Source organism: Aphelocoma coerulescens, unplaced genomic scaffold, assembly GCF_041296385.1.
Source record: "Aphelocoma coerulescens isolate FSJ_1873_10779 unplaced genomic scaffold, UR_Acoe_1.0 HiC_scaffold_87, whole genome shotgun sequence".
In the NCBI taxonomy this organism is placed as follows: domain Eukaryota; kingdom Metazoa; phylum Chordata; class Aves; order Passeriformes; family Corvidae; genus Aphelocoma; species Aphelocoma coerulescens.
This window is the reverse complement of record NW_027184071.1, coordinates 551,233-578,533: the sequence shown is the minus strand read 5'-3', so window position 1 is coordinate 578,533 and position 27,301 is coordinate 551,233. Positions and strand designations below refer to the sequence as shown.

Below are 27,301 nucleotides of genomic sequence, written 5' to 3'. Positions count from 1 at the left end.
TGAAGTCTGTGGATGAGTTTGCTGCAGGGTGACAGTGCTCTGGAGGCAACACTGAGCGACTCCTGAAGCAAGAGAGCAAAACCCCAGCAGAAAGTCAATGTAGAAGTCTGAGCTTTTTGTCTCAGAACATTAAATCAATGTATGACCAATCTGCTGGTAGGCCTAGTGAGACACATTAAAAATACAAGCAGCAGAAGCTCTGAGGCCAAGCAAATGATAAAACACAAGGATTTATGATTTGGAAAGGAAAAACTTACCCCAAATTAGCGAGAACTAATAGGAGAGAGAGAGCACCTTGGATCTGCATTCTTGAGCAAGGCTGGTGCAGCCTGCAGGCCTCATGGGGAGATCTTTCCCTCCCAGCTCTTCCTGCCAGAGCTGATGGTCGAGTTGAAGCCGCTGTTGCTCACTGCAGAGGGCAGTTTGTAGGTCCCAGGTAATGGAGCTGGTTCGTAACTCAGCTCACAGCACCCTTCAGCTTCAGCTCTTTCAGTGAGGACTGAGGTGTCTGTGTCAGCACAGAGGAGGAACAAGGCTGGGCTTCTGTGTGGGAGCTGGGACTGTCTGTGCTTCAAGCTCTCGTGGGTGCCATTTGCACTGCGGGTGCTGAGACTTTATCGGGAGACTTCAAACCTTCGGAGGTTTTGAAAACTTGGAATGCTCCCTGTTCTTTAAAGAGCAGGCTTCAAATTCCCAAGGGAGAGTCTGCCTTTCAGGTCACCTTCTACAGTCTTTGATAGAAAGGCAATTACTTCCAAAAGGAGAGATGCCTGAAGGCCAATATTGACTCAGTGTTCCTTTTGCTTCCCAGATATCCATCTGATCTACCTCTCCAGGAGGGCTGCCTTGCGTGGGAGGAAGGGACCGAGGGAGAGCCTGTGACCATCAGGCAGGTGGAATCCCTCTGTTTATAGATAGATTTATAGATGTCTATAGTTATATTTATATATCCATATAGTTATTTATAGTATTTATACTATACTTATTAGTTACATATAGTATTTATAGATTTATAGAGTTGTGTTTATAGGTGAATGTATTTATAGATCTGTGTAGTTAAATTTATATATATAGTTATAGATGTGATGTAATTATATTTATACATAGGCAGTTAAAGTTATAGATTTGCAGATTTATATATGTGTAGAGAAAAATATTTATATATCTAAGTTATATTTGTAAATGTACACAGTTATACCATAAGAGGTATTTGGATGTTTAGATACATAGATTGATGTTTATATAGGCCTAGGCTGCATTCTAAGCTCTTTCTGCCCTCAGCCACCTTTCTAATCTCTTGTTTTCCCCTGTGCCCCCTCTGTCCCCTCTTCCTGTGCTGGCTCCGAGCTGGCGGCCGGGCCGGGCGCAGCAGCAGCTGCAGCCCCGGTGTCCCTGGAGCGGTGGGAGCTGCCGGTGGCCGCAGGCACTGTGCCCTGAGGAGCTGCTGGAGGACGGTGAGCCAGAGGGGGCTGAGGGCGCTGAGGAGGCAGCGACACTGAAAGGACGGTGACCTTGAGGTGCTGGTGGGACTGGGGGGTTTGGGGGAGCAGAGGGCGAAGTGGCACTGAGGTAACAGGGAAGTGGCACAGGCTGAGGGGGGTGGCAGGTCTAAGGGGACAGGATGGATCTGAAGGGACTGAGGGGCGTGAGAGGACTGTGGGCGTCTGAAGAAACTGAAGGCGGCTGTGCGTTTGCCGAGGGCATGGCAGGGCTGAGGGGATGGAGGGGGCCAGCAGGGAGCACAGAGGGATCTGGGACTGCAGCTCTGCCAGGCCATGGAACCAATTCCAGAGTCTCCACTTTTGCCACAGCTGCCCTGAAGTCCTTGAGAACATCCAGAGACTGATGAGAACCAGCAGGGAGAAGCTGAAGGCCCAGCCGAGCAAGAGCAGTGAACGGGGACCTGCTGCTGCCGCCCGAGAGCCTGGGTGAGGCCCCAGGGCCGGTGAGGCAGGGTGGGCGTGAGGCTGGCGTGGGCTTTGGCCGCGGGCACTGGCCGGCTGGGCAGGAGCGGGCCCTGCCCGTGCTGGGGCCGCTCAGCGCGGCTGCCCCGGGCGGCACAGGGGCTGTCCTTGGGCAAGGCAGCTGCGCCGGCAGGGCCCGGGAGCGGTGCCGGCTGTGCCGCGCTGCCGGGGGCTGCGGGACGGTCCCGCCGGGGCTGCGCTCGCCACAGCCCGGCCCGCTGCGCCTGGTTTTGCTTTCTAAGCCTCCTGGGGAGGCTCTGAGATTTCTCTTCCCTGATGGAAGTGCAGCTGCTGCCAAGGGAAACGTCCCGATCCTGACTCAGTGTTCCCTTTGCTTCCCAGGTGTCCCATCTGCTGTCCCCGTCCAGGAGAGCTGCTCTGCACGGGAGGAAGAGACCGAGGGAGAGGCTTTGAAAATGGGGCGGCTGGAATCCCTCTGCTTGTATTTCTGTTTAAAGATGTATGGACTTGCTCATAAGATAGTGATAATTACATGGATATTTATATGTAGGTTGCTATTTGTATAGGTATATTTCTATATGTATGTTGTTATATTTATGGATGTATGCTGTATATATATATATGTTTGTAATTATATATATGTGTATCTATCTATCTAAGGATATATGTATGTTGTTATGTCTGTGTTAAGTTCTGTTTCCTATGTATACTGTTTTCTAGGTATCTATTTCTATTGATGTAGTTCTAGGCATATGGCTACTTAAATAGGTATAGTGGTATTTGGTTAGGTATATATGTCTATTTTTATATTTTTATATGTATATTGATCTATTTCTATGTATAACTATATTTACATATGTGTTGAGATGTACAGCTATATATTGGTATTGATTCAGTTGTATGGATATGGAGATTGGTATGGTTGCCTAGAGATAGGTTTGTTGTATGTATGTATTTATAGATATAGTATGTACTATCTAATATTTCATCTATATCTGTATCTTGTGGTGGTTATAAATGTCTTTATTTCTATTTAAATATGTGTGAAGTTGTATAGTTGTAGAATGCTGTTTATTGAGTTCTTGGCATAGGGCTATTTAGAGAAGGATAGTGATATTTTTGTACTGATATATGGGCTGTACGGTTGTAGTAGTATGCAATAAATTAAGTTGTTAACCTTCAGTTGATCTTTGTGTATAGTGAGTTGTTGTAGAGGTTGGCAATAAATTAATTTTTGTTAACGGAAGTGGGTATTTGTATAGTTTTACATTGCATTGTTGTAGAAGTCTAATAAATTACTTTTTTGAACTTGAAGTTAGATCTGTATAGTTATATATTGTCAGCGCGGGTGTAGCAATTTGTAATAAATGACATTTGTCAACTGAGATGAGTGTCCTGTGATTTGTGCTCTCCAAAGCAAGGGGCAGATGTAGACGTGAGGACGCTGGAGGATTTTGGCCATGAAAATCGCCAGCCGTGCCCAGCAGATCCCCCAGCTGCAGCCAGGCTGGGCAAGGGAACGGCACATTTGGGCTGGCAGCAGAGCCACACGTTGGCTACAGACTCGCTGCAGAGGCCTGCTGAGAAAGCGGGGCTCCCCTGAGCGTAGAACTGCAGCCAGGAGCCAGCCGGGGAGGAGAAATCGTGCACAATGAAAACAAGAAAGAAAATGTGGCAAAACAGATGTGGTGATACTGTGGGAGCTTGATTAGATGCCCTAAATCACCACTGTCTAGGCATGTATTCAGCAACAATAATGTGTATAAAATCCCTTCCAGGAAAGATAGGATTGCACTTTCCCCTTCATTTACCTTGCTGTTTAAGTGGAAGATGTCCTTGTTACTGAGAATTTTTGCCCTTCAGCACCTCCCTCCCTCCCATTAAATAAAAGATTATGTACTGCAACGTGTCACCATAAATGAAAACAGCCCTGGCCTCGTGACAGGGTTTGCAAAGTCTTCCCTCCTCCTGCCCCTTCCTGTCCAAACTCTACCTGAGGTGAGTGAGGGCTCCAGGAATTCAGCAGGGTGCAGTACCACCACAGGTGGGAAGGTTTTGCAAAGCTTCCTAAGTATCAGGAAACTCTGGCTTTGCCAGTCTTCCCCTGGAGTATTGTTCTGCTCGTGAATGATCTGGGAGGACGCTGTGCCTCCAGCTCACTCAAGTAAAGTTTGTTTTCTTCATGGCTTGAATAGAGGAAAATGAAAATTGTAATTTTTAAAGTGAAATTTGGGCTTTGGTGCAGCTGAGTTTGCTTCATGATTTGCTGTGGAAAGTAGGGTAAAAGCTTTAAATTCCCAACAGAAGCTGACACCTGGCCCACACAGAGAGTTGAATGAGGCCCAGGTGTGCTTGCTGCACACTGATCCAAGGGAGAAGTTGGAAAAAAATGCCCTTGTATTGCAGATTGAGCCTCTGTGTACTGTTGTCGGAAGGGCTGTCTGTGGTAAAACGTGGTAATCCAGCCAGAAACTGTGGATATGTGAGCTCTAACAGCAACCTGCTTCTCCAGAGCGAGGGACAGGGCCGGCCCCAAAGCCTGAAAGGTGTTCTGGGTACTGGCGGAGGTACTGGAAGGCCAGGCTGTCCTTGTGCAGGGATGGCCTTCAAAGGGGCCTTCACACCTTGTGCTGCTGGCAAAGGGCAGCTGGTGGCCTTCCAGAGAAGGCTGCTTTTGTCCAGTTCTTTGAAGTGTTCCAGCCAGCATCAATTCCTGCTGCTCCCACCAGCCCCTTTCCAAGCAGGAGGAACTCTGTGTAGGCAGCCTGACAGCGTAGTGGCAGGAGAATAAAATACTCAGCTGAGTGTTATCAGCTCTCTGTCAGAAGCTGCATCCGCAGTGCCTTATCTCTTCCAGTTGTCTCAGACGTGGAGGAAGTAGCGGTAAATCACTGATCCTGGAAAGGAAAGCGGAAGGAACAAAGGCAGTAGCTGGTCCCTGGGGCCATCCAAAATAGGACCATTGCTGGGTTGTGGAGATGAGAGTGACCAACCCAGCAATCCTCTGCATGAGACTGGAGCCATCTGTGAATAGGAGCATGGAAATCTGACCTTGAAAAACAGAAAAGGTGTCCTTGGGTATTTGCCAAAGCTTGGATGTGGTCTGAGCCACCTGGGCTAGTGGAATGTGTCCCTGCCCATGGCAGAGGGGCTGGATCTAGAGTGTCTTTAAGGTCCCTTCCAACTCAAGCCCTTCTCGGAGTCTGTGAATTATAAACCCATAATGACAAAGAGAACACAACAAATCTGGGTTCCCTGCTACGTTATTGGAGGTTGCTGTAGTCACTCGTGTCACCTGGAGACTGGTTTGTATTTGGAGAGATTTTCATGGTCCTACAGTATCTATGTGTGACTTTCCCCGGTTCAGAATGACACCAGATGCCAGAACAGGCTATGTGCAAGCACAGAATTGGTTAAGCTGCCTGTGAACCTGATGGGAGAAGCGTGTTTGTGTTATTGCAGTGTTTACCCTGTACAGGTGATATTTGGTTTTCATTCTGAACATGCAATGTTCATGCACAATGCTTATATATGCATAAATACTGGCTTTAAATCCCAATTCCCTCTTCACACAAGGATGTGCAATCCATCAGAAATATTTAACAAGGAGCCATATTAGCTTTGGGCTTGATGGTATGGCTTGTTCAAAGTGTGTGATGAGCCCTAACAAATACCACTCTTGTTAATTTGGGTTTATCCTTGATCAACCCTCTTGCACAGAAATCACTTACTTACAGCAGAGACTAAATGAAATTCCTTAATACAGATGAGAATTGTGCAATCCAGGCAGATTAAAGGGGGAGTGTTCTGTCACTGTGAAAAGGCAATCTAGATAACCTGTTTGCTGTACGTCCTGGAGAAGGCTTTGCACTTAAGAATGAAAAGGAAAAACCCATTTCTCTTTAAGATGTATCTTGAAAGAGCTTTTTGTATGACCAGAAGCAGCTACACTGATATTGACCTGCGCAATTCTAAAGGCACAACAACTACTTACATAACTTAACCTGGCCACGATTTTTAGCTGCAATTGCAAAATCTCAGAAAATATGTTTCTATAGTGTAAACAATGAAGGAGAGCAGAAATACCAACATTTCTCATTAGCCTTTTGGGTTGGAAAGACCATTGAATTTATGCTCCCTTAGCTGTCAGCCTAAACTCTGCTGTGCAAACCTTAGGTCTATGTTGGACCTTATGTACTTCTTTAGCATCAGCTTAGGTGCAAACCTGGTATAAAACCCTCCAGGCATCACGCTGATTTAGAGTGACAGAACTTCACTCTTCCAGCACCGAATTTACTTTACTTGACTTGCTCCTTCAAGTCATTTCCACGCCTCGCTCTCTGGATGTGGTAGGATTTTACACCTGTCCTGCTAGACAAAAGAGAAGCAAATTTGTTTCTATCATACAACCATCTCTTTGTAGCTTATCAAAAGCAAAAACACAGGCACACTCAGAGCCCCTGTCAGCTCTGCTCCTCACTGCTCTGCCTGAAGAGGCCAAAGAACAACCTGGCAACCAAGGCACCAAAGTCCCTGACTTCAAGCAGCAGCTCCCCATCCCCAGTGTGTCTCTGAAATACTCCCAGCTCGGCCCACCCAAGAAGCTCATGTGGACAAACCACCCCAAAGCATTTGTGTGCTCACATCAACAGCTTTTGTGCCAGCAGCTACTTGGCCAGCCTGTGCAGTGGGACACGGCTCTCCAGGCCACCGTGTCCCCCACGTGTCTGGCAAGGCTGAGAGCGGTGTCTTTGGAGCGCTCCCTCCTCTGGCGACAGGGGAGCCTTCATGATTCACGTTTGCCCCTCTTGGAATCCCAGCAAGCTGGGGCCTAAACATGACAGCTCAAAGGCCGTGTTCCAGCTCTCACTGGCTAGGGGGAATCGCTAGGTCCTGGCAGGACTCCAGCACTCAGCATCCTCGGCCACCACCAGCAAGTGCTGGCCGCTCAGAAACTTGCAGCTCTGATTTCCTCTAAAGACAGCCCCAACCAGAACTGGCACTTACCGGCTCACGACGTTCAGGTTCACGTCTGATGCCAGCTGGAGATTTCCGGACATTTGTCACCCATTTGCCCAATTCTCCAGGAGTAGAGGGAGCCAGAGGAGAGCCTGAGGTTGGTTCTGGGCTCTGTGGACAGGCAGGAGTGTGAGGGACAGGCAGTTACCTGTCATTTCTAACCTTATCTCTATTCAGCTCTACAACCAGCTCTACTAAGGAGAAATCATCACCTTGCATAGCAATGGGATTCCAAGTGCCTCCAACTAAAGTAAAATGGGCTATTTCAACAGTACTGCATATTGCTCTGAATTAGATATTGCAGCCTGGCTACTGTCAGCAAGCAACGTTCTCTCTGCAAAGCTGGGCTTTTAGTTCTGCGACAGCTCTGAAATGCAAAAGCAGCTATTACACAGCGATGCCTTTGCTTTTGCTGCTGCAGACATGAACATGGATTTTCTTTCTGCCCACCCAGCTCAGCCTCCTTACTCTACTGCCACAGGCCAAGCTCACAGCTTGCTCCACAGTTCTTAAACACCAGGAACATCAAAGGTTCCTTTCACTCACCTCAGGATCAGCACTGACGAATACATGGATCAAGTGACCTGCAGTGGGAAGGGAAAATGAACCAGATGCTGCGAAAAAACTGCCTGTGCTGGTTAATCCCGCAGAACAAGTCCACCCAAACAGAGAGTGTTTTCTTTTCACAACAGCCCTCCAGCAGACACAGTTCTTCCACACATCCAGCAAGAGAGCAGGACAATATTCTTGGTTGTGCCTAGGCTTTGGCCTCTTTTGCCAGTAAATGAATACAAACTTGATCACGAAAATGCAAAATGTTCTTCAACACCCAATATTTCTCTTCTGCCCAACAGCTAAAGCTGCCTTTTTTATCCTCTCCTTCAGGTTCTTTTTTTTAAAAAATAAGTTGCATGCACTAATTTTCATTAAGTTACTGAATACCGTTGCCCAGGAAACCTTCCCCCAAACCCCCCTGAGATGTCATAGTTCTACTGTGAAACAGCCCAGGAGCAGCTCTGGGGTTCAAGAGCAGACACTCACTGTTTGGGAGTTTGCACTTCATTGCAAAAAGAATCACTATTTTAGCACTCATTAAAGGGTCGAGTTAGACAGTCAAATCTTTTCATGACAAAATTTAGAAACAAAGAAGCTTTCCCTGAATTCCAGGCAGAACTGCAGAGTTCTTTGAAGGCCTTCTGAGAACACCTCCCAGGCTGCCTTTTCAAAGTTGTCCTGCTTGACCCAGCACCCTGAGGAAATGACAGACTCGGAGACTCTCCCGTGGAGGGAAGGGAACCCCTGCACGTTCCCTTGCAAATGCTGCCCGCACCTCCCTGGCTACAGACACCCTCTTTTGAGCTGAACATGTTGACAGGAGCTTTACCAAAGCAGTGGCATCCTAATGGTCTTTTTGTTTCAAAATCAACTCAGTTACTAAGAAAGAGCAGGAAGCCCTACACAAGCCAGGTTGGGTTACACCCAGGGAAAACCTCTACTCACGTGTCAGGTTAGTCAGGTAATAGGCAGAATAACCAATGCCATACACAGTGCAAACTGCAGCAGCAAATGCCTCCATGATTTTAGCCCTGCTGTGCAAGTTTGCAGACTGTGCTCTAACACAAGAAAAAACAAGGCTCCTGTCAGAGTGCAGCTGCCCCCTGACAAGGCCTCAACCAGGAGGATGCTCCTGCTCTGAGCAAGCCCAAGAGCTGCTCTGACACTGAGACCTTCTGTGCACCAAGGCAACCTTCTGATGACAGCACCACAACGTGGCAACCATGCCCTGACATCACAAAGCAGCTGCTCTGCGTTGGTCTGGGAATTGATGCTAAGCAACCCAAGCTTCCCTGCAGCAAACACACAATAGCCTGGGAAGTTCTCCTCTGTCACAAAGCAGCACAAAGTCCCCTCGTGGGCCAAACCCTGTTGTTCAAGGGCTCCAAGAGTAACTCAAAGAGTGCCCCAAGCACCTACAGCCTGTACCCCAAGTGAACACTGAGATGGGACCAAAGCAAAGGAAACTAGACCAAGAAAATGGCCCAAAGCATTGCACAGATCCAGGAGAGAAGGCACTAATTGCATGACAGCTGTAATAATTCCTAACAAATCTCCCCACACATTTGCACTTTTATTGGACACGCCCTGGTCCCCTCTGTAGGTACATCTCTGCCTCTGCCTTTCGTCCTCTATGGAAGCAGTCGAACGGGCAGGATTTGCCCACCCGCAGGAGCTGCTCCAAGCTGGGAATGCAACTGGCAGTGCTGATTTCCAGAGGCTTCTGGCTCCCGGCTGAAGCCAAGGCCAGGAGCGGGTTGAAAGGTGCTGGCGCTGCTGCTGCTCTGTGCCAGAGAGCCCCGGCTGGGAGGGCACGGTGCCCACTGCGCCGTGGGCTCTCTCTCTCCTGCCAGAGCTGGGCGCACCTGGGAAGGAGTGATGATGACTTGTGGGAAAACCAAGGGCTTTGTGGGGGCTGCATTTCTCTGCACACACCCAGGCCACCTGAGGCACAGAGCTTGGCCCCCAGAAAAGGGAAACCAGAGGGAAACGGCTTGAAATATTTCATTTCAACCTTTTTTACTGTTCAATATAAGTGACCACAATGAAAGGTTACCAAGCAGGGATCCATCCCTGCTGCCAGCTCAGCGTTAGAAAGGAGGCGTCACTTGATTTCAGCGCTGGGTGCATGGGGAATCACTTCCCTAACACGTGCACACCCAGCAATCTCACTTACTAGCTTCTACCCATGGAACTAAGACACACTCATTACTTTGCTGAAACTCACAGGCTAAACATGACTTCAAACTATTTGACATATTTAAACCACTTGTCAGAAGTTCTTGATGTGAGAGTAGGGGTGTCCTGAGGGTCTCTGGTGGTCATTTGGGGAACATCCCCATGTGTCAGGGATAGGAGACAGATCTGAGGCCTGACATGTTTGGTCCGCAGTGTTGCACATCGACAAGATAATGCAGAAGACGACTGTATTGTTAGTTAGCGGGACTAACTTCTAGAAATGAAACTAGGTATCGGTCACCTGGTGGAACTCATCCTGGGAAAGGAGAAACAATACATAATGGAGCCATTGTTGGCATGGAGTATGATCATGGGCCAATGTGACCTCATCTCGTAAGCTGGCCCTGGACGAAATGATGTTGAAACTGGCCACTCCTGAGGAGGAGATATAAGGTGTGCTCCTGGGGTGGAGGGGAGAGGACGACATGACGCACGCCATTTTTATCCAGGGGATGCCCTGAAGGAGTCCTGCCCTTCTGCCCCTCCCACTCAGGAGCCATGCTCTATCTCCTTCTCCTGCTCGGTGGCTTTTCCAGCAGCCAGGCGCCGGTATGTATTTCTTGCTAACGTGACTACTAAAATTCATTTGCTTTGCAATTCTAACTGGGTCTTCAGTTCTCTGGGCATGGGCGTCCTCCTGAACCCGTAACACCCATTCCTCAAATTCTCCTCTGATGGTCATTTACACCTTCCTTCCCTGGGAATTGAACACAACATTTCGTCACTGCACCCTGCAAGTGCTTTTGCTGCGTGAAGCCACATTGCATCTTTCTTTCCCAAAGTAATAAAGAAAACACAAATTGCCTACTGAAAGCCTTCTGCTCCCTTCCAAATCAGTTCACTACTCAAGCACAAGCCTCAGGCACATCCCCGATTCCCTCTGAGAGAGGAAGTAATATTTTGCTGCAGCCAAAAGGGGTTTAGGTCAAAGAATGAAAATTGTTGGATGTATGTTGGATTTATGGTTTGGAGCTGTTCTAGTTAAATTGCTGGGTGTTGCTGGGAGCTGGGAGAGGGGCAGGGTTGAAGACCTGACTAAAAAGGAAGTAGGATGAGAGGGGAGGGGACAGAAAAGAAGGTGGTCAGGAGAGCACCTAAGTTTCTTAGTACCCACCCATTGGGAAAGGGGACAGGGACCGTCCCGGCTGGGAAAGGGTCTAAAAAGCAGCCATTTTCTTAGAGGGGGGGTGTGTTGAGCTCTCGGGGAGGGAGGCACACACCCGGCTCAACGGAATCGTTACTCATAAGCAGTTTTCCTTTGCTTCGACGACTTTGTTACCATTTAATTGTATCCAAAAGTGAGTTCCTTTTTAACATCTCTCTGCCAGCAACTCAGAGCTGCATGGTGCACTGCTTGCTGTGCCCCGGAGAGCACAAAGCAGGCTGGCCTGGTGGTCCCGAATATTTCTGCAGAACGCTCTGCATTCCACACCTTTGCTCTGACTCAGTGCAGAACTGCAGGATTGCAGGCGCTTCCTCCCCGAGCTGTGTGAGGCACTGGCTCCTGCAGATCTGACCTGACGAGCTGTCGCTGCCTCCCGTTGGCCTCGGTGCCCCTGGCAGAAGTGCCGTGCCTGAAGGACGCTGCCCCGTGCTCGAGCCTGCGGAGCAGCCCGGCTCCCTCCCGCTGTGCCCAGGCTGCTGCACACACTGCTAACCTTTCCCAGGACTTCCAGGGCAGCCGGCAGAAGAGTAGCAATCCTCAGCCGGGGCACCAGCCCTCGGCTGCCTTTTGCCTTTCTCTCCTCCTGGGCCGCCTCCAGACGGCCAATGGCACCAGTCTGCGCTGTGCCCAGCACGGCTACGCTTCCCTCGGCAGCAGCCAGCTGCCGCTTTGGCTCTGAGATGGGACCATGTGCCCGCTCCCAGGAAGAGGCACCCAGTGCCAGGCTGCTGCCTCTTGCAGCTCCAAGGGCCTCCTGCCAGCCTGCCTCTGCCCAGCCTCAGGCTGCTCTGGGCTCTGCGTGGGCTCTGCTGGGGCTCCAGCCTGGGCAAGGCCGGGCCGCTCTCACCTCACGCTCGCTGACAGCTCTGCCTCAGACGAGACCTTTCAGAGCACCCTCGCTGAGCTTTCTGCTTTCTCAGCTGAGCAAGACTCTCCCTGAGCCAAAGAGATTGCACTTAGGGATACAAATCCAAGTGGCAGGAACCCCAGTGCTCTCGAGTCACAGCTCAACACCTACATCTGCACAGGATGTCTTGGCTGCACAACTCCTCCTCTGCTTTTGCCTGCAAATGCCATTGCCCGTTCTGCCTCAACTACAAGCACAATGGCTGGACAAAAACCGGCCAGTGTGCCGTATTGCAAAGGCAGTGTGGTCTGGAGAGGATGAATGAAGAAGAGCCTGCCCCACTGACAAACCATACCAAAGAAGCCATAAGTGTCTCTTTCCACCTTTAAGAAACAACGGACAATTGAGAAGGAAAAGTTGAGCTAAATCACAAGGTGAGAAAGAAAGGAATCTTACAGATGAGTTGGGGTTTCAGAAACTTTATTTATTTAGAATCCTACTCTACAATCCTACTCTGCAATCCTACTCTGCAATCCTACTCTACAATCCTACTCTACAATCCTCATCTAAGCTGGTCATGGAGAAAATAGTCCTGAATGGATGGATTGCCACTGCAATCTTTTCTCCTCCTCCTTCCACTTCTTCAGTGACTGGATCAGTGGCACCAGGCTGGATGCAGGCTTGGCTGATGTTACAAATGGATGCTGCCCAAAGGAAAAAAACCAACCAAGAACAATGAACCATGACTTTCCAAGCTCAGTGCTTCAAAGGCAGGGGTAATATTTTTAAATGAAAAGGGGATTTACTCTGAGTAGGTCTAAGGAGCATAGTGCAACAGTGGCACAGGTTGTCCTGAGAGCTGGTAAGTGTCCCTTCCCTGGAAACATTCCAGGTCAGGTGGGAAGGGGCTCTGAGCAGCCTGATCTCTTTCAAGATATCCCTGCTCATTGCACACCACATGGATCAGATGGCCTTTACAGGTCCCTGCCAGCCCAGCCCAGGATTCCTCACCATTTTCATTTGGAAAGCACCAAGAGTGGAGATGAGGAGGAAGGGGGCTCATCTGATGCCTTGGGCTTCAGTGGAGGAGGAGCCCATCCTCGGACACTGTTTGACCTGCAGCCCCTTTGCATTTTACCTGCAGGAGCTCCTTGGCAGACCAGCGCCGCTCCTCGTTTGTCTGCAGGCAGCAGTTCAGGAAGTGACGCAGAGAAGCCGAGAACAGGTTGGGCTGCCGCAGCTGTGGGGTCCCTCCTGTGGCTATCAGGAGTTCAGCCTGGAGAAAAAGGAAACACAAGACTCCACCTGCTTCTTTTGATGCCTTAGGTTTTAACTTTTCTATTTTTCAAGTCCTGTACTGCCTAGTGTGTAGCTCGGAAGTTTTGTGTGGCCTGTTAGCTACTGTTCTCTCGTGCTAGTTAGACATAACAAAGCCTCTCTAGGTTTGCTCTCCAAGGACACTCCGATTGTCCCAGGGCCCAAAATGTGTGAACTCAAAGCCTCTGAAGAGGGGCAAACTTGGGCTAATTACATCATTACTGGGCTCATAATTGGAGAATTAACCCTGCTATGGAAATGGACCAAGCTTACAAAACTGTGAAGAACTCATGACCCAGGGTCCATCTTGGATGTAGCCTTTTGACTGCCCAGGCTGTATCTTTGAAGGCCGTTCAAATAAATACCTATTTTGATTCTCTTATTCTTGTCTAGTCTCTGGTTTTAGGTAGCCACTCCAGGCATCAGTTTCAAGTCTGTAAATGCTCTCCCAGAGCCCCTTGTTTAAGCTCAACTCTGCAGTGGCAATTTCTGCCTTGGCAGAGAGGCAGAGATGACTTTCCTATACCAACAAAAAACCCAAACCCCAAAGCAGCCACAGCTTTTCCAGCATCCAGCGGAGCTTGCCTCGGCAGCTGATTTGATTGGCTGACCTAGTTAGGGGCAACTACATCAGCAAAAGCACGTTTTGCTTCTCTGAAGATTCCCACCAGCTTGACAGGCAGTTTGGAAGAGGGACTTTGCTCTAACTGTTTTCAAGTATTATTATAGAAAAGGGAGTTATTGCTCAGGTAAGGAAAGAAACATTTGGAACCTCGCATTCAACACAGACACGTTAAGATGCATGCAGAAACGTATTGGGATGAAAATGCCTGTTTGGGCACACAGGAGCCACCTGCAGCTCTGTCTCGCAGCAGTCTGCAAGTTCCAGCTTCTCTGATGTGGCAAAAGAAAAACTTTTCGTGGTCAAATCAGCAGAAGGAGAAATGCTATCCCTATGGTAGCCCTCTGCTTTTCTGGATACTCAAGTCAATGCATTAAAGATGTGCCCATCCCAGAAAGTGCCAGGTAACAAATGGGAGGTTTTGGCAGGCTCTCCATGTCACCAGGCTGCAGCTTGGTCACGTGGAGAACGTGGCTTGGGCTATGACAGAAATATGGTCACTAAGTGTTTCAGCAACACTGCACAAGAAGCAGAAGACACTATGTGGCCTTTACACCCTCATGCCCAGGTTTTAGGCAAGTGACAAGAAACCGTACAGGGAGTGCAGTTCTTCTCTAGAAAACCACTGTTTTAGAAACTTTGTTGGTTTGGGTTTCTTTCCTTCTTTTCTGGAAATGTAACACCAGCTCTGAGATGTGTGTTTTGTGTTATTAGAGACCTCTACACAGACAGACAAGCTGGAACAACTTAAAACCCAAAGGAAAGTGTTGCCTGAGAATGGAGAGTGTTTGCATGTGGTAGGGCCTGAGTTCCCCCACCGATGCAACCAAAACTACAGCAGATGCTGATGTGCTGCAGGGCCATTTTTAGAAGGGGACCTTGGTGGAAGCAGTGCCAGCAGACGGCAATGGGATTTTGTCTGATGGAGGACAGAACACAGGATAGGTGAAAAAGACAGAGGGATCAGTGAGTATTTGCTCCTTACCGAGGTAGGACTTTCATTCCAGTGAGGAGCTTCTCGTTCCACCATTTCGAATCCCACAATTCCAAGAGACCATATGTCCACTTTGGGGCCATATGGTTGACCTAGCACAACCTCAGGCGCCATCCACCAAGGCGTCCCGACCACTGAGCTCCTTAGATTCTGCTCAGGGGTGAGCTGAGCAGAGAGGCCAAAATCAGCTGAGGAGAACAAAAAAGTTCTGTACAATTAGGAAACCAAGCAAAAGAACTCCCCACTGTAAGTCTGAGAAAGCGCTGTTGAATCTCCTGGAAATCCGTCCCTGCTCTGTTTCCTCAGGACTTTAGCCAAGGAAACACGGAAGTGGCTGCTTTTTAAATTTTTTAATCCTGCCCCCAGAAGTGGCTTTTATTCCCTGGAACCTTTAGATTGTAGCTCCCTCCCTCTGGAAGGGACACACACAGACCCAAACCAGTGCCACTCTGGACGGCTTTTTCCTCGCCATACCTCTGTGCACGTTGCAACTGTGCCTTCAGCTCGCTGCAGGGGTCCCTGCACTGCCAGCAGCACCACTTTGGGGGAACTGGCAGTCACTCAAAAGCAGCCCCAAACCCCACATGCCCGGAACGCTCTGCCTGGCCAAGAATATACCAACCCAGCTTGACAGAGCCGTCAGTTCTGAGAAGGATGTTGCTGCTCTTCACATCTCGATGGATGACATGGTTTGAGTGAAGAAAATCCAGTCCTTGCAGGCACTGAGAGAGAAAACAGAGACAGGAGGATAAAAATGAGTGGTGTGATTTGAGCCCACAAGAAAGGAAACAGCTCTAAAAGATTCCCTTTCCAGGGGAATAGAGTGCAATGGCAGAACACAGAGCCATTGAGAGGAAGAGCTTGCTGCTCCAACACTACCTTTCTAAGGGAAGGCACGTCAGCTTTTGAGAGAGCCAACGGGAATTGCTGTTCTAGACTGTCCTCTGCAAAGCAGCCAGAATGACTGCTGCTGCAGTGGATGTGCTTTCTTCATCCAGAGGACAAGCAAGGCTTTGCCAAGAAAGAAAGAGTCCCTCCCTTTGCTGTGAAGCGGCTCACTTTTGGGTGGGAGGCTGCATGGCAAAGGTTTTCTTGCTGGCCTCAGCACAGACTTGGAAGTATCACATGAGTCGCCTTTCAGAAGCAAACAGCATTTTGGGTGCACTATTACCCTTTTCAGCTGAGGACTCTGAGAAATGAGTCCCTTTTACCATTAGTTTCCAATTCTGCTACCAGCACTTTTGCTTTTACAGGCAAGGAATGCCGTGCAGACAGGCTCCAGGCAAGCATTCAGAGAGGCAAGGTGGAGAACAGCAACTACAAATACAAGAGACAGAGTGAGAATGCAACAGCAGGAGATAAGAGTACAAGAACAGAGTACAGGGAGTGCAGGCACACTGCCACGCAGTTCCCCCGCTTCCCCATAGCATAGCAGCCACACAGAAGCAAAGTTTGGCACATGGAATCCCTCCAGTTCTCAGCCCCTGTTTCCCAGACAATCCTGCCCAAGCCCTCGGAAGCACAGGTGGGATCCCTGACCTCCCGACTGACGGCTGCCATCTCATCTTCAGATATGTACATCTCATAGATGGCATCAGTCAGAGTGCCTCCATCCATGTACTCCATCACCAGCCAGACTTCATCATCCACAAGGTAGCTGAAAGAAGGAAATGAGGCCATGGAGATGAACGTGCATGGCTACGCCACTGTTTGGAAAAGACAACGATTGATTCTTGTTTCCAGGTCCCTTTGAAACGAGGACAGACTCAAAGGAATAGACGTTCCCTCTAGGCTGTGCAGTGATTGCGGTCTGTGCTGTGTCAAGGAGAAAGGCACAGCTGTGAAAAAGGAGATGTCTTAGATGGCCAGCAAGTGAAAAACACAGTTTACTAACAGCCCAGATAAAAAGCTGTCACACATGGTGTTTATGGAAAAAAAGCATCTAGTCTTCCTGGCATGCACAGCAATGGAAAAGAGGGGCTGCAGTCCAAGGGAAATCCTCTCTCGGATGGTTCATCAGCATTTAAGACTCTTGAGAAAAATCAAGCCCCAAGACAACGTGGTGGCAGTGAACTTAGAGGGTATTGACTTAGTAAGATAGCACTGGTGCAGGCTTTTGAAGAATTGTCAAACGATGTGTGCCAGGGAAGACTAATGCAGACAAAATGCACTCTCTTCCCATCCATTGGAGATGAGAAGAGAAATAATAATTGATCAGTAATTAACGGCTCTATTTTCTGCCACAGACCAAAGTTGGTTTTTGACCTCTCATGCTTGCAGTAGGTAAACAAACATTCATGGGATAAGACCACGACCACTCACCTGTCTAAATAGTTGACCAGGTTGGGATTCCTATTCATCTTCATGATCATGAGTTCATTGACAGTTACTTCCTTCCTCCTCAGTCCTTGCAGACTACTTTTCTTTATGGCCACCTAAAATGACAATGACAATCAGTACCTTGAGAAGTTGGTGGCACGAGACCACAACACACATGGAGCGAGTGATTTTGGAATGACACAGCTGAGCTGTGCCAAAGTGCCTTGTGATTAGACACTGGAGTAATTAGGAACTGACATTCCAACAGCCCATTTCTCCGCTCCCTTGTGGGCCAGAAACAGGACACATGGCCACTGACGTTTTGCCTTGTCCACTTGGTAACAATGGTGTCTCAACTATCACCCACAAAGCTCTGCCCACACTCTCTGATGCTCTGCCTGGGATCCAGAGAAGTAATCCAAGCCTTGCTACTCTATGGATACATCCTGGGCTATAAGCAGGGCTTAGGGCTCTTAGGGACGCCTTGCAGATCCCTCCCTACGTGCAGTTCCCAAGTGCAGCACTGCAGGTTGCTAAGGAACTACCAGTAAGGTTCAGATGTATTTGCTGGCAGCCAGAAATGAGAATTCAGGACTCTGAAGCTGTAGCCACAAGAAAGCAGTGAGATGCTCTAAGGCACCACCTTTGTTTTAGCCACTGAGAGTGAGTGAGCATTTCCTTCTCCAAAAGGAACCACTGCTCTCTTTGCCTTCCTTCTGGCAGCTGAGAAGGACAAAGACTGTCCCAAATGTATTTTGCAGGCTGGCACCAGTCTGTGCTTCTTGTGCCTTTGCAGCACAGCTCTCCCGGTGACCCAAAGCTCCAGCCACAACTCACACCAGAGGGGAAAGCCCTCAAGAGCTGCAGAATCTGCAGGGACTGTTGACATTTACCTCTCCTCCTGTGGCATTGTCGAATGCTCTACAAACTTCTCCGAAACCCCTAGAAACAAAACAGCAGCAAAGAAAGGAGAAGCTGTTTAGATCTTGGCGTGAAAGCCAGCCCGGACAGGAGATCTCTGCTCTAAGTGCCTAAAACCTGCAGGAGGCATGAGGGCTCTGCCAGAGGGCACATGATGCATTTTCCTCTCCAGTGCATGGGCACTGGGCCTGTTCCTGAAGCTTTGGGCTTTAGTGCCTCAGCTCAAAAAGAGAGCTTATTCTTTCATCTTGAGTTTCCGTTTCTAAACTGTGTGGTTCTAATCCTGACCACCGAGTATTCCTTCAGCAACCTCTTGGAAAGAACTGTTCCTGAGAACTGTTATCTGACAGCTACCAGGGGCTAGGCTGCTCTTTCAGGCAAGCAAGATTCTCCTTTCATTAGTGTGGCCGGATGATTTTGAGACATACAAAAATGCTAAGGAAATTAACACACAGCTGTCCCACACTTGAGAGACAGGAGATCTTCCAGCTCTTGTTCCTTGCTGCAGGCAAGACCGTGGCAGCGTGGAGATGTCTTTGACAATGCCTTCTGACCACACTTACAAATTCTGACCAGCACTGAGAGATGGGCCAATCTAAGCCCAGTGTCTGAACATGTTTGCAGCTTGCCTGACTTGACACTTGATAGATATTCCACCAGCAGAACAGCTGGCCCATGGTTTTGTAGAAGAAACTGTGGTTGGACTCACCCGCTGCCGATATTTTCCAGTTCAGTGTATTTCATCACCGGATTTTCCATGCTCACCATTTTCCCTGAGGGAAACAAAGTGCAAGATGCTCACTTGAAAGCAGACATGCCACCTTCCAGGAGATACAAAAGGCAGCCCCACTCTCTGGGGCTCTGAGCCTTTTGTGGTCATCTGGGTAACAACAACAACAGCGACAAGAACCACAACAGCAACAGCAACAAGCCAGGCAGCTCTGCAGCACAGATGGCCAGCACTGAGACTGATTTTCTACAGTCCTCTGAAGAGATCTCTTGAGAGGAAACAAAGCACAGAGAGATGCATTCGCAGGAGAGGAGGGCATCTTGCCAAAAGAATGCCTTTCTTTTTGTAAACCAGAGCAGCTCACGTTGTGACCAATACCAACGGGGCTTTCCGCATCAGGATGCTCAGCCGTTATGGGCAGGCTGAGTTCAAAGATGCCCTTGCCCGTGTCCCATGTGAAGAACCACACTGCTTGTCTTCCCCCTGACTGCGCGGATCAGTCGCTGGCATTGGACTCGCCCTCTCAGCTCCGCACACGTCCCCGCCTTCCCAGCTCGGCACAGCGGCCACGGGCAGCAAGGACAGCAGTGCTCCTCGGGCGCTGGCGTGGCACGGACAGCTGCCCAGAGGAGATGCTGAGCCTCTCGTGAGTCCAGGCCGTGCCATGCAGAAGCCGGCCCAGACGAGGGGCTGCTGCCTCCCGGCAGCTCCGCGCTGCAGCGGCCGGGCAGCAGCAGGACTCTCTCAGCTGAGGAAGGCTCCAGCCTCTGCAGTCGCAGCGGCCGTCAGGGGCAGGGCAGGTACCACAGCAGGGCTGGGAAGGCCCAAGGATGAGCACTGACAAGCACTGGGAAGAAGCCACAGCCAGACCGAGCCCTGTTCCAAGCTCTTGCCCCCTTTCAGGACACAAGAGGATTGGCTTTGAGATCAGACACACCGAGGTGCACATCAATGCCCTTCTTGTCCCAACAGGTGATGGTAGACACAGAGTCAACTGGGCTCTGTTCTCAGCCCCCCCCAGGTCTTACCTGAGAGCACAGCACTGGCAGCTGTTATGGGCAGGAAGCAGATTCAATGGGCTGTGCTGCAGAATCACAAAGGGCTTCATGTGTTTTCCTAGAGAGTGAGCTGTGCAGGGCTTGGGCCAACGGGTGGCATTCTAACAGTCACGGGAATGATTGGGAATCAGGGATGAAAAAGTGCCACGGATCTGAGGGATAGACAGTGGATGGGCTGGAGGCTCACTCCTGAGAAATGCCTGCAGTGCAGTTTTACCTGACCACGCCACATCAATGTGTCTCTTGGACACATCCTTATAAGCATGAAACTAGGATATTAAATAGGGATTGTTATAAAGTATCTGCTTTTTCTTTGGGGACATGTGGAAAACACCTCTTGCTCTCAATTTGTGCTGTCACTTGATGTTTTTTCAAAGAAGTGGTCATTGGCAAAAATGTTGCATTGTCATAAAAACCAACTGTAGATGTAGTAGTGGTAATAGTAACAGTCATCAAAATTACACCAATAAGACACATGAGGAAGAAGAGCTCCTTCAGGATGGAGAAAAAACAACTTCACCAAAAAAAAAAAAAAAAAGGCTCAAACCAAACCAAACACAAAAAAACCCCAAAACAACAAACCACCAACCAAAATCCTTACAAACCCACCAAAAGACAAAACCCCAAAACCAAACAATTTCTGCGAAGGTCTTTTGCTCTGATGAATGCTGAGAAATCAGGAGTCTAAGGAGAATTTAGGAAGCCAAATATTCCGTTCAGTTTGGCCACTAGCACAGAGGACTTGCCTAGATCATTTGCTAGGTCACAGCTGATGCAGGAACAATCCCTGCTTCTGCCTTCAGCAGAGAGGGAAGCTCAGGCAAAGCCAAGGCAGTCTGAGCTGTGCTCAGAGGCAGCAGGAACACCCAGAGCACTCCCTCGCTGCCTCGGAGCACAGCACTTCCTGTGAGGAGTCCTAAATGTCCCTGTGACACCAAACTGCGGAGCAACATTTGGCACAGCTATGCTGACACATGCACACAATACACTGTCCCTCACACAAGAAATACACAAGACGTACTCAGTAGCTCCAGGAGGTCATCCTCCATCTCCTGTTGATGGGAAGAAGCTGTGTCGCTGTTGGAGCTGAGCAAACTGCCCGGGCTCCACTTCTCAGGCTGGGGTGCAAAGGCTCCTTTAGACAATGCTGCTGCTGCTGCTGCTGCAGGAGCAGGTTCCATGCGAGAGCCTGTGTAGATCTGAGACAAGAAATGAGGCTGTGTCAGAAAGTCTGGCTGGCAGAGATTGCCCTGGGATCCCATTTCAAATGCAGGCCCAGAGGAAGATGCTGTCAGCCACATGCAGGGCTCTTAAAATGGATTTTTTTGCATGTCCACTTCTCAAACCGGATGGGTCAAAACCAAAGGCTGATTTTACTTGAGTTCATGGCCAGATTCCTGTAACATTCTCATGGATTTTCTGAAGGATGACTGCTGCAATGACTATTCCACTTCCTCCCAAGCACTCTTTTCCCCCTCCAAGGGCTATGGACACACTTGCATCTCCTTGTTCTAATGTTCTACCTCCTCCCATGGAGTCCTCTTTTCCTCCACCATCTTCGGGACGGGCTCAAGCTGCAGCAGGTCCGGCTGGGACAGTTCCTGTGCCCCACGCCAGCCTTGGGGCTCTTTGTGGCCAATCACTTGCTGGAAGTCTTTGCAGGCTGCCAGGTGAGATGTCAACACTTCCACCTCAAGTCAAACACAACAAAGCAGTCAGACACTACAGCTTATCCCTGTCAGCCGTGGGTCAGCGACTGTGAGGAAAGGGAAAGAACAGGTTCACAAGGGATACAGACAGCTTGTTTCAAGATCCATCAGGGTCACCAAGCTGACCTGCAAAAACACCTCAAGAAACAAGGAGAGCAGGAACAGGCCAGCAGGAATCCATTTGGATGACTGCTGGCCAAAAGGCCAAAGGACTAGTCGCACTGTCCAGGGCAGCAGCTGAGATTCAGCAGCCCAGGACGTGTCCTTCAGAGTGGCTGTGATAGAGACCACAGCAGGATGGCACTCAGAGACATCACCCCACCCGCCTGCTGCTCTGCAGAGGAAAAGCAAGAAGGGCAGAAACCACCAGTTTGGTGACTGCAGCGGCTCTCTCTGTTTCACTCACTCGCTTTTCTAGAGCCTCATGCTTTTGGAGTAGAAGATTAATTTCCTCTCGGATGATTTTCAGTCCTTCATCCAGCCTCTTCTCCCTTGCCTTGATCCTAGCCTCAGTTTCCTGCAGCTCTGCCTGCAGCTCTTTGTCGATGTTCTGCAAAGAAGCAGAGAGAGGATGTCTCACAAGTGGAGTGGCTTCAGCTCTTACACTCACCTGCTCTTGTAGATCGCTCCTGTGCTGATGGAGATTCTTCTCCTCTTGGATGCTTCTGATGTCTTCCTTGCTCCTCCTCTTTGCTGCCTTGATGTCACTCTTGGCTTCGGGCAGCTCTGCTTGTGGCTCTGCCTTGATGTTCTGTACACACAAATGCAGAGCAAGTGACTGGCAGCTGCCATCAGGCTCAGCTTTTTCCTCTTTCAGCCTCAAAATCACATTCATTTAGCCCCTCCCTTCTGCTTCCCTACCCAGCTCTGCTTCCATTGGAACCCTCCCGTCCCAGCACTGGTCTCTGCAGATGACAAGGCTCTGTGCTTTCAGTGCCTGTGGGACTCCTGGCCTCCTCAGTCCCAAGAGCTCCGTTTTATGTCCCTGTTCCTGCCCTTCACTCTGTCACCTGGCTAGGCAGGCTCACCTGGCCATTCTCTTGTGCCTCTTCCACCTGCTGCCTGAGCTGCTGCAGCTGCTCTCGGGCTGGGAACAGCTCTCGCCGAGTCTGGCAAGGCATCTCTGATAGAGCAATCTGCTCATGCTCTTTCTCTAGAAGGAGCTGCGCAGAAAGCAAGAGAAGATGGCTTTCAACTTCCCATAAAATATTTGTGGGGCAGGACTCAGAGACTGATGGGCTCGCACATTCCCAAAGCAATGTGCTGCTGCTCTCCCGGGTCCTTCTCTGCCCACGGGGAGGCACAGATTCCAAAGTGACACTGGCACTACAGTCAGGCTCCATCTGGGACTGAAGCTCCAACAGACTCTTAGGCATCTGACAGGGAACGTGGGGCATTTCTCAAGGCTCTGCTGAGGACCTCGCTCCTCTTCTGCCGTGTCCTGCTTGTCTTTCAGAAGTGACTGACACCCAGCCCTGTGCCACAGCCCCACCCTGGCTCTGCAGGTGGCTTCCTGTGGGAGCTTGCTCCTTGTGAGAGACACTTCTGGAGTTCATGTTCTCTTCAGGCCTGCACTGCCATTCCTGCCTTTCTGACATCTACACTCTTGTTACAAATCCTGGATTATTCAGGAGATGAGGATGCGAACAAAGAGCCTCCAATGGAGGTCAGAGGGCCTCTATGGCCACCTCAGTATATGGAGGGGAACCAAGGTGTTTCTTGTCCTCCCTCTTTTGTCAACTGAGAATTCTGACCGGCAGTAACAGAGACCCTCAGAAGGCCCAATTAACAAATTAACTTAGACACCCTTCAGGATGCCAGTGATGGAAACCATGTGTCCTGTAATGCATGTTTGACCAGAGTCACCAAACCCCACCTAGAGGATGGGATTGCTCCACACCCATAGGACAGACCAAACTTTCACGGATAAACAGGGGGAGGAAAACACCTCTGAGGGGAAAAAACAACCATCTCTGGAGGGGGAAACATCTCTGCCTGCTCGGGATCGCTTGATGGAACATGTCTCTCCTCCTCTCCTGAAAGGATGTCTTTAGGTGAGCTTTGCACCTCCAATTGCCTTGGAGCAGAGCCAGGAAGTTTCATTTAGATAAACAGATCGATAGATAGATCAATAGATAGATAGATAGATAGATAGATAGATAGATAGATAGATAGACAGATCGATCTCACTGTTATCATCTCTCTTTTCCTATGCTATGCTTTCCCTCACTACACACATCAACACTTGGTAGCCAGTGCCCTGATCAGCAGCAATCCTGAACTTGCTCTCCTGTTGCTTCAATAAACCACACTCTTGGGGAACCTGGAGCAGGAAGGGCCTTATAGAATGCGATCAGACCCAGGGCACTGCACTGGGAACTGCACTCTTTGTGCATCTGTACTGGGGCAAGTTCTTCTCTTGGACTCAACCAGACTGATGATGTTAAAGTGGCTGCACTTCAGAAATGAAGCTGAGCCCCTCCCAGACCCTCTGACCTCTGAGGACCAGCTGGAATGCAAGGGTGTGGATTTCCTGCTGAATTCCCATACCTGGAATACAACACATTCTGCTCCCCTGGGCTGCCAAAAGGCACGGGCGCTGTTAACCTGAGAGTGATGTGCAAGGCCCTGCTGGCTGGCCGGACACCAGAACAGCTCCTTCTGCACCAATCTCCTTGCCCCAAACTACGTGTTCTCATGCAAAAATACTGCAACTTCCAGAACCGCCAGCTTGCAAGCTAAAATTCTAGCAGAATCTCGTCCAGTGCTAGAAAAGTCCAGGAAAGGTTGAGTAAAAGCACCTTTGTTTGCCGAGAAAGAAAAGACAGGGAGTCTCCTCCTAGAAAACCAACAAACCAACAAACAAAAAGATGAAAGTGCCACCTACTTCAGAGCAACATCTTTGCCCCCACTCTAGGCTCCAATGCAGTTTTCAAATGCAGTTTTAAAAACAGACTTCACAACAGAAAGTATCTGCAGAAACATGGCAGCCTCTGGCTTCTGCCACGGAAGAAGGGCTCCCAACTGCGCACTTTGCTTCTTTTGCCACACGGGAGAAGAGTGGCCCCACACAGGTCCGTGCACAACACAACCATCTCTTTGCAGCTTATCAAAAGCAAAAACACAGGCGCACTCAGAGCCCCTGTCAGCTCTGCTCCTCACTGCTCTGCCTGAAGAGGCCAGAGAACAACCTGGCAACCAAGGCACCAAAGTCCCTGACTTCAAGCAGCACCTCCCCGTCCCCAGTGTGTCTCTGAAATACTCCCAGCTCAGCCCACCCAAGAAGCTCATGTGGACAAACCACCCAAAGCACTTGTGTGCTCACATCAACAGCTTTTGTGCCAGCAGCTACTTGGCCAGCCTGTGCAGTGGGACATGGCTCTCCAGGCCACCGTGTCCCCCACGTGTCTGGCAAGGCTGAGAGCGGTGTCTTTGGAGCGCTCCCTCCTCTGGCGACAGGGGAGCCTTCATGATTCACGTTTGCCCCTCTTGGAATCCCAGCAAGCTGGGGCCTGAACATGACAGCTCAAAGGCCGTGTTCCAGCTCTCACTGGCTGGGGGGAATCGCTAGGTCCTGCCAGGACTCCAGCACTCAGCATCCTCGGCCACCATCAGAAAGTGCTGGCCGCTCAGAAACTTGCAGCTCTGATTTCCTCTAAAGACAGCCCCAACCAGAACTGCCACTTACCGGCTCAGGACGTTCAGATTCATGACTGACCACAGCTGGAGAGTTCTGGACATTTTTCTCCTCTTCAGCCTCTTCAGCCTCTTCAGCCTCTTCAACCTCTTCTCCAGGAGCAGAGGGAGCCAGAGGAGAGCCTGAGGTTGGTTCTGTGCTCTGTGGACAGGCAGGAGTGTGAGGGACAGGCAGTTACATGTCATTTCTAACCTTATCTCTATTCAGCTCTACAACCAGCTCTACTAAGGAGAAATCATAACCTTGCATAGCAATGGGATTCCAAGTGCCTCCAACTAAAGTAAAATGGGCTAATTCAACAGTACTGCATATTGCTCTGAATTAGATATTGCAGCCTGGCTACTCTCAGCAAGCAACGTTCTCTCTGCAAAGCTGGGCTTTTAGTTCTGAGACAGCTCTGAAATGCAAAAGCAGCTCTTACACAGCGATGCCTTTGCTATTGCTGCTGCAGACATGAACATGGATTTTCTTTCTGCCCACCCAGCTCAGCCTCCTTACTCTACTGCCACAGGCCAAGCTCACAGATTTCTACACAGTTCTTAAACACCAGGAACATCAAAAGTTCCTGTCTCACTCACCTCAGGATCAGGACTGACGAATACACGGATCATGTGACCTGCAGTGGGAAGGGAAAATGAACCAGATGCTGTGAAAAAACCGTCTGTGCTGGTTAATCCCGCAGAACAAGTCCACCCAAACAGAGAGGGTCTTCTTTTCACAACAGCCCTCCAGCAGACACAGTTCTTCCACACATCCAGCAAGAGAGCAGGACAATATTCTTGGTTGTGCCTAGGCTTTGGCCTCTTTTGCCAGTAAATGAATACAAACTTGATCAAGAAAATGCAAATTGTTCTTCAACACCCAATATTTCTCTTCTGCCCAACAGCTAAAGCTGCCTTTTTTATCCTCTCCTTCAGGTTCTTTTTTTAAAAAATAAGTTGCATGCATTAATTCCATTAAGTTACTGAAAACCGTTGCCCAGAAAACCTTCCCCCAAACCCCCCTGAGATGTCATAGTTTGACTGGGAAGCAGCCCAGGAGCAGCTCTGGGGTTCAGGAGCAGACACTCACTGTTTGGGAGTTTGCACTTCATTGCAAAAAGAATCACTATTTTAGCACTCATTAAAGGGTTGAGTTAGACAGTCAAATCTTTTCATGACAAAATTTAGAAACAAAGAAGCTTTCCCTGAATTCCAGGCACAACTGCAGAGTTCTTTGAAGGCCTTCTGAGAACACCTCCCAGGCTGCCTTTTCAAAGTTGTCCTGCTTCACCCAGCCCCCTGAGGAAATGACAGACTCGGCTGCCACAGACTCTCCCGTGGAGGGAAGGGAACCCCTGCACGTTCCCTTGCAAATGCTGCCCGCACCTCCCTGGCTACAGACACCCTCTTTTGAGCTGAACATGTTGACAGGAGCTTTACCAAAGCAGTGGCATCCTAATGGTCTTTTTGTTTCAAAATCAACTCAGTTACTAAGAAAGAGCAGGAAGCCCTACACAAGCCAGGTTGGGTTACACCCAGGGAAAACCTCTACTCACGTGTCAGGTTAGTCAGGTAATAGGCAGAATAACCAATGCCATACACAGTGCAAACTGCAGCAGCAAATGCCTCCATGATTTTAGCCCTGCTGTGCAAGTTTGCAGACTGTGCTCTAACACAAGAAAAAACAAGGCTCCTGTCAGAGTGCAGCTGCCCCCTGACAAGGCCTCAACCAGGAGGATGCTCCTGCTCTGAGCAAGCCCAAGAGCTGCTCTGACACTGAGACCTTCTGTGCACCAAGGCAACCTTCTGATGACAGCACCACAACGTGGCAACCATGCCCTGACATCACAAAGCAGCTGCTCTGCGTTGGTCTGGGAATTGATGCTAAGCAACCCAAGCTTCCCTGCAGCAAACACACAATAGCCTGGGAAGTTCTCCTCTGTCACAAAGCAGCACAAAGTCCCCTCGTGGGCCAAACCCTGTTGTTCAAGGGCTCCAAGAGTAACTCAAAGAGTGCCCCAAGCACCTACAGCCTGTACCCCAAGTGAACACTGAGATGGGACCAAAGCAAAGGAAACTAGACCAAGAAAATGGCCCAAAGCATTGCACAGATCCAGGAGAGAAGGCACTAATTGCATGACAGCTGTAATAATTCCTAACAAATCTCCCCACACATTTGCACTTTTATTGGACACGCCCTGGTC

General features: G+C 49.5%; 2 protein-coding genes across 5 annotated transcripts in view; one reads left to right on the top strand and one right to left on the bottom strand.

Annotated features, from left to right (window-relative positions):
• Nucleotides 1-27,301, top strand: part of LOC138102578 (uncharacterized) — a 171,268-nt gene that overhangs the window by 3,280 nt on the left and 140,687 nt on the right. The window contains exons 4-6 of one of the 4 annotated variants that reach the window (XM_069000303.1): nt 812-1,454; nt 1,812-1,928; nt 2,307-3,239. In XM_069000303.1, the coding sequence (XP_068856404.1) occupies nt 812-882 (71 nt within the window). In that variant the 3' untranslated portion in view covers nt 883-1,454; nt 1,812-1,928; nt 2,307-3,239. Of the gene's footprint in view, nt 1-811; nt 1,929-2,306; nt 3,240-27,301 lie in introns of those variants that run through there. The other 3 variants (XM_069000301.1, XM_069000300.1, XM_069000302.1) reach the window with 3 other exon arrangements.
• On the bottom strand, nt 12,281-26,729 carry LOC138102551 (serine/threonine-protein kinase PAK 3-like). The gene is made up of 14 exons (XM_069000263.1): nt 26,654-26,729; nt 25,108-25,208; nt 22,448-22,582; nt 21,826-22,170; nt 21,234-21,401; nt 20,732-20,909; nt 18,632-18,695; nt 17,895-17,943; nt 17,005-17,117; nt 16,222-16,339; nt 15,305-15,404; nt 14,674-14,870; nt 12,888-13,025; nt 12,281-12,453 (listed from the first exon to the last, which is right to left on the bottom strand). The coding sequence occupies exons 1-14, from the start codon at nt 26,727-26,729 to the stop codon at nt 12,325-12,327; spliced, it is 1,911 nt and encodes a 636-aa protein (XP_068856364.1). The 3' UTR covers nt 12,281-12,324.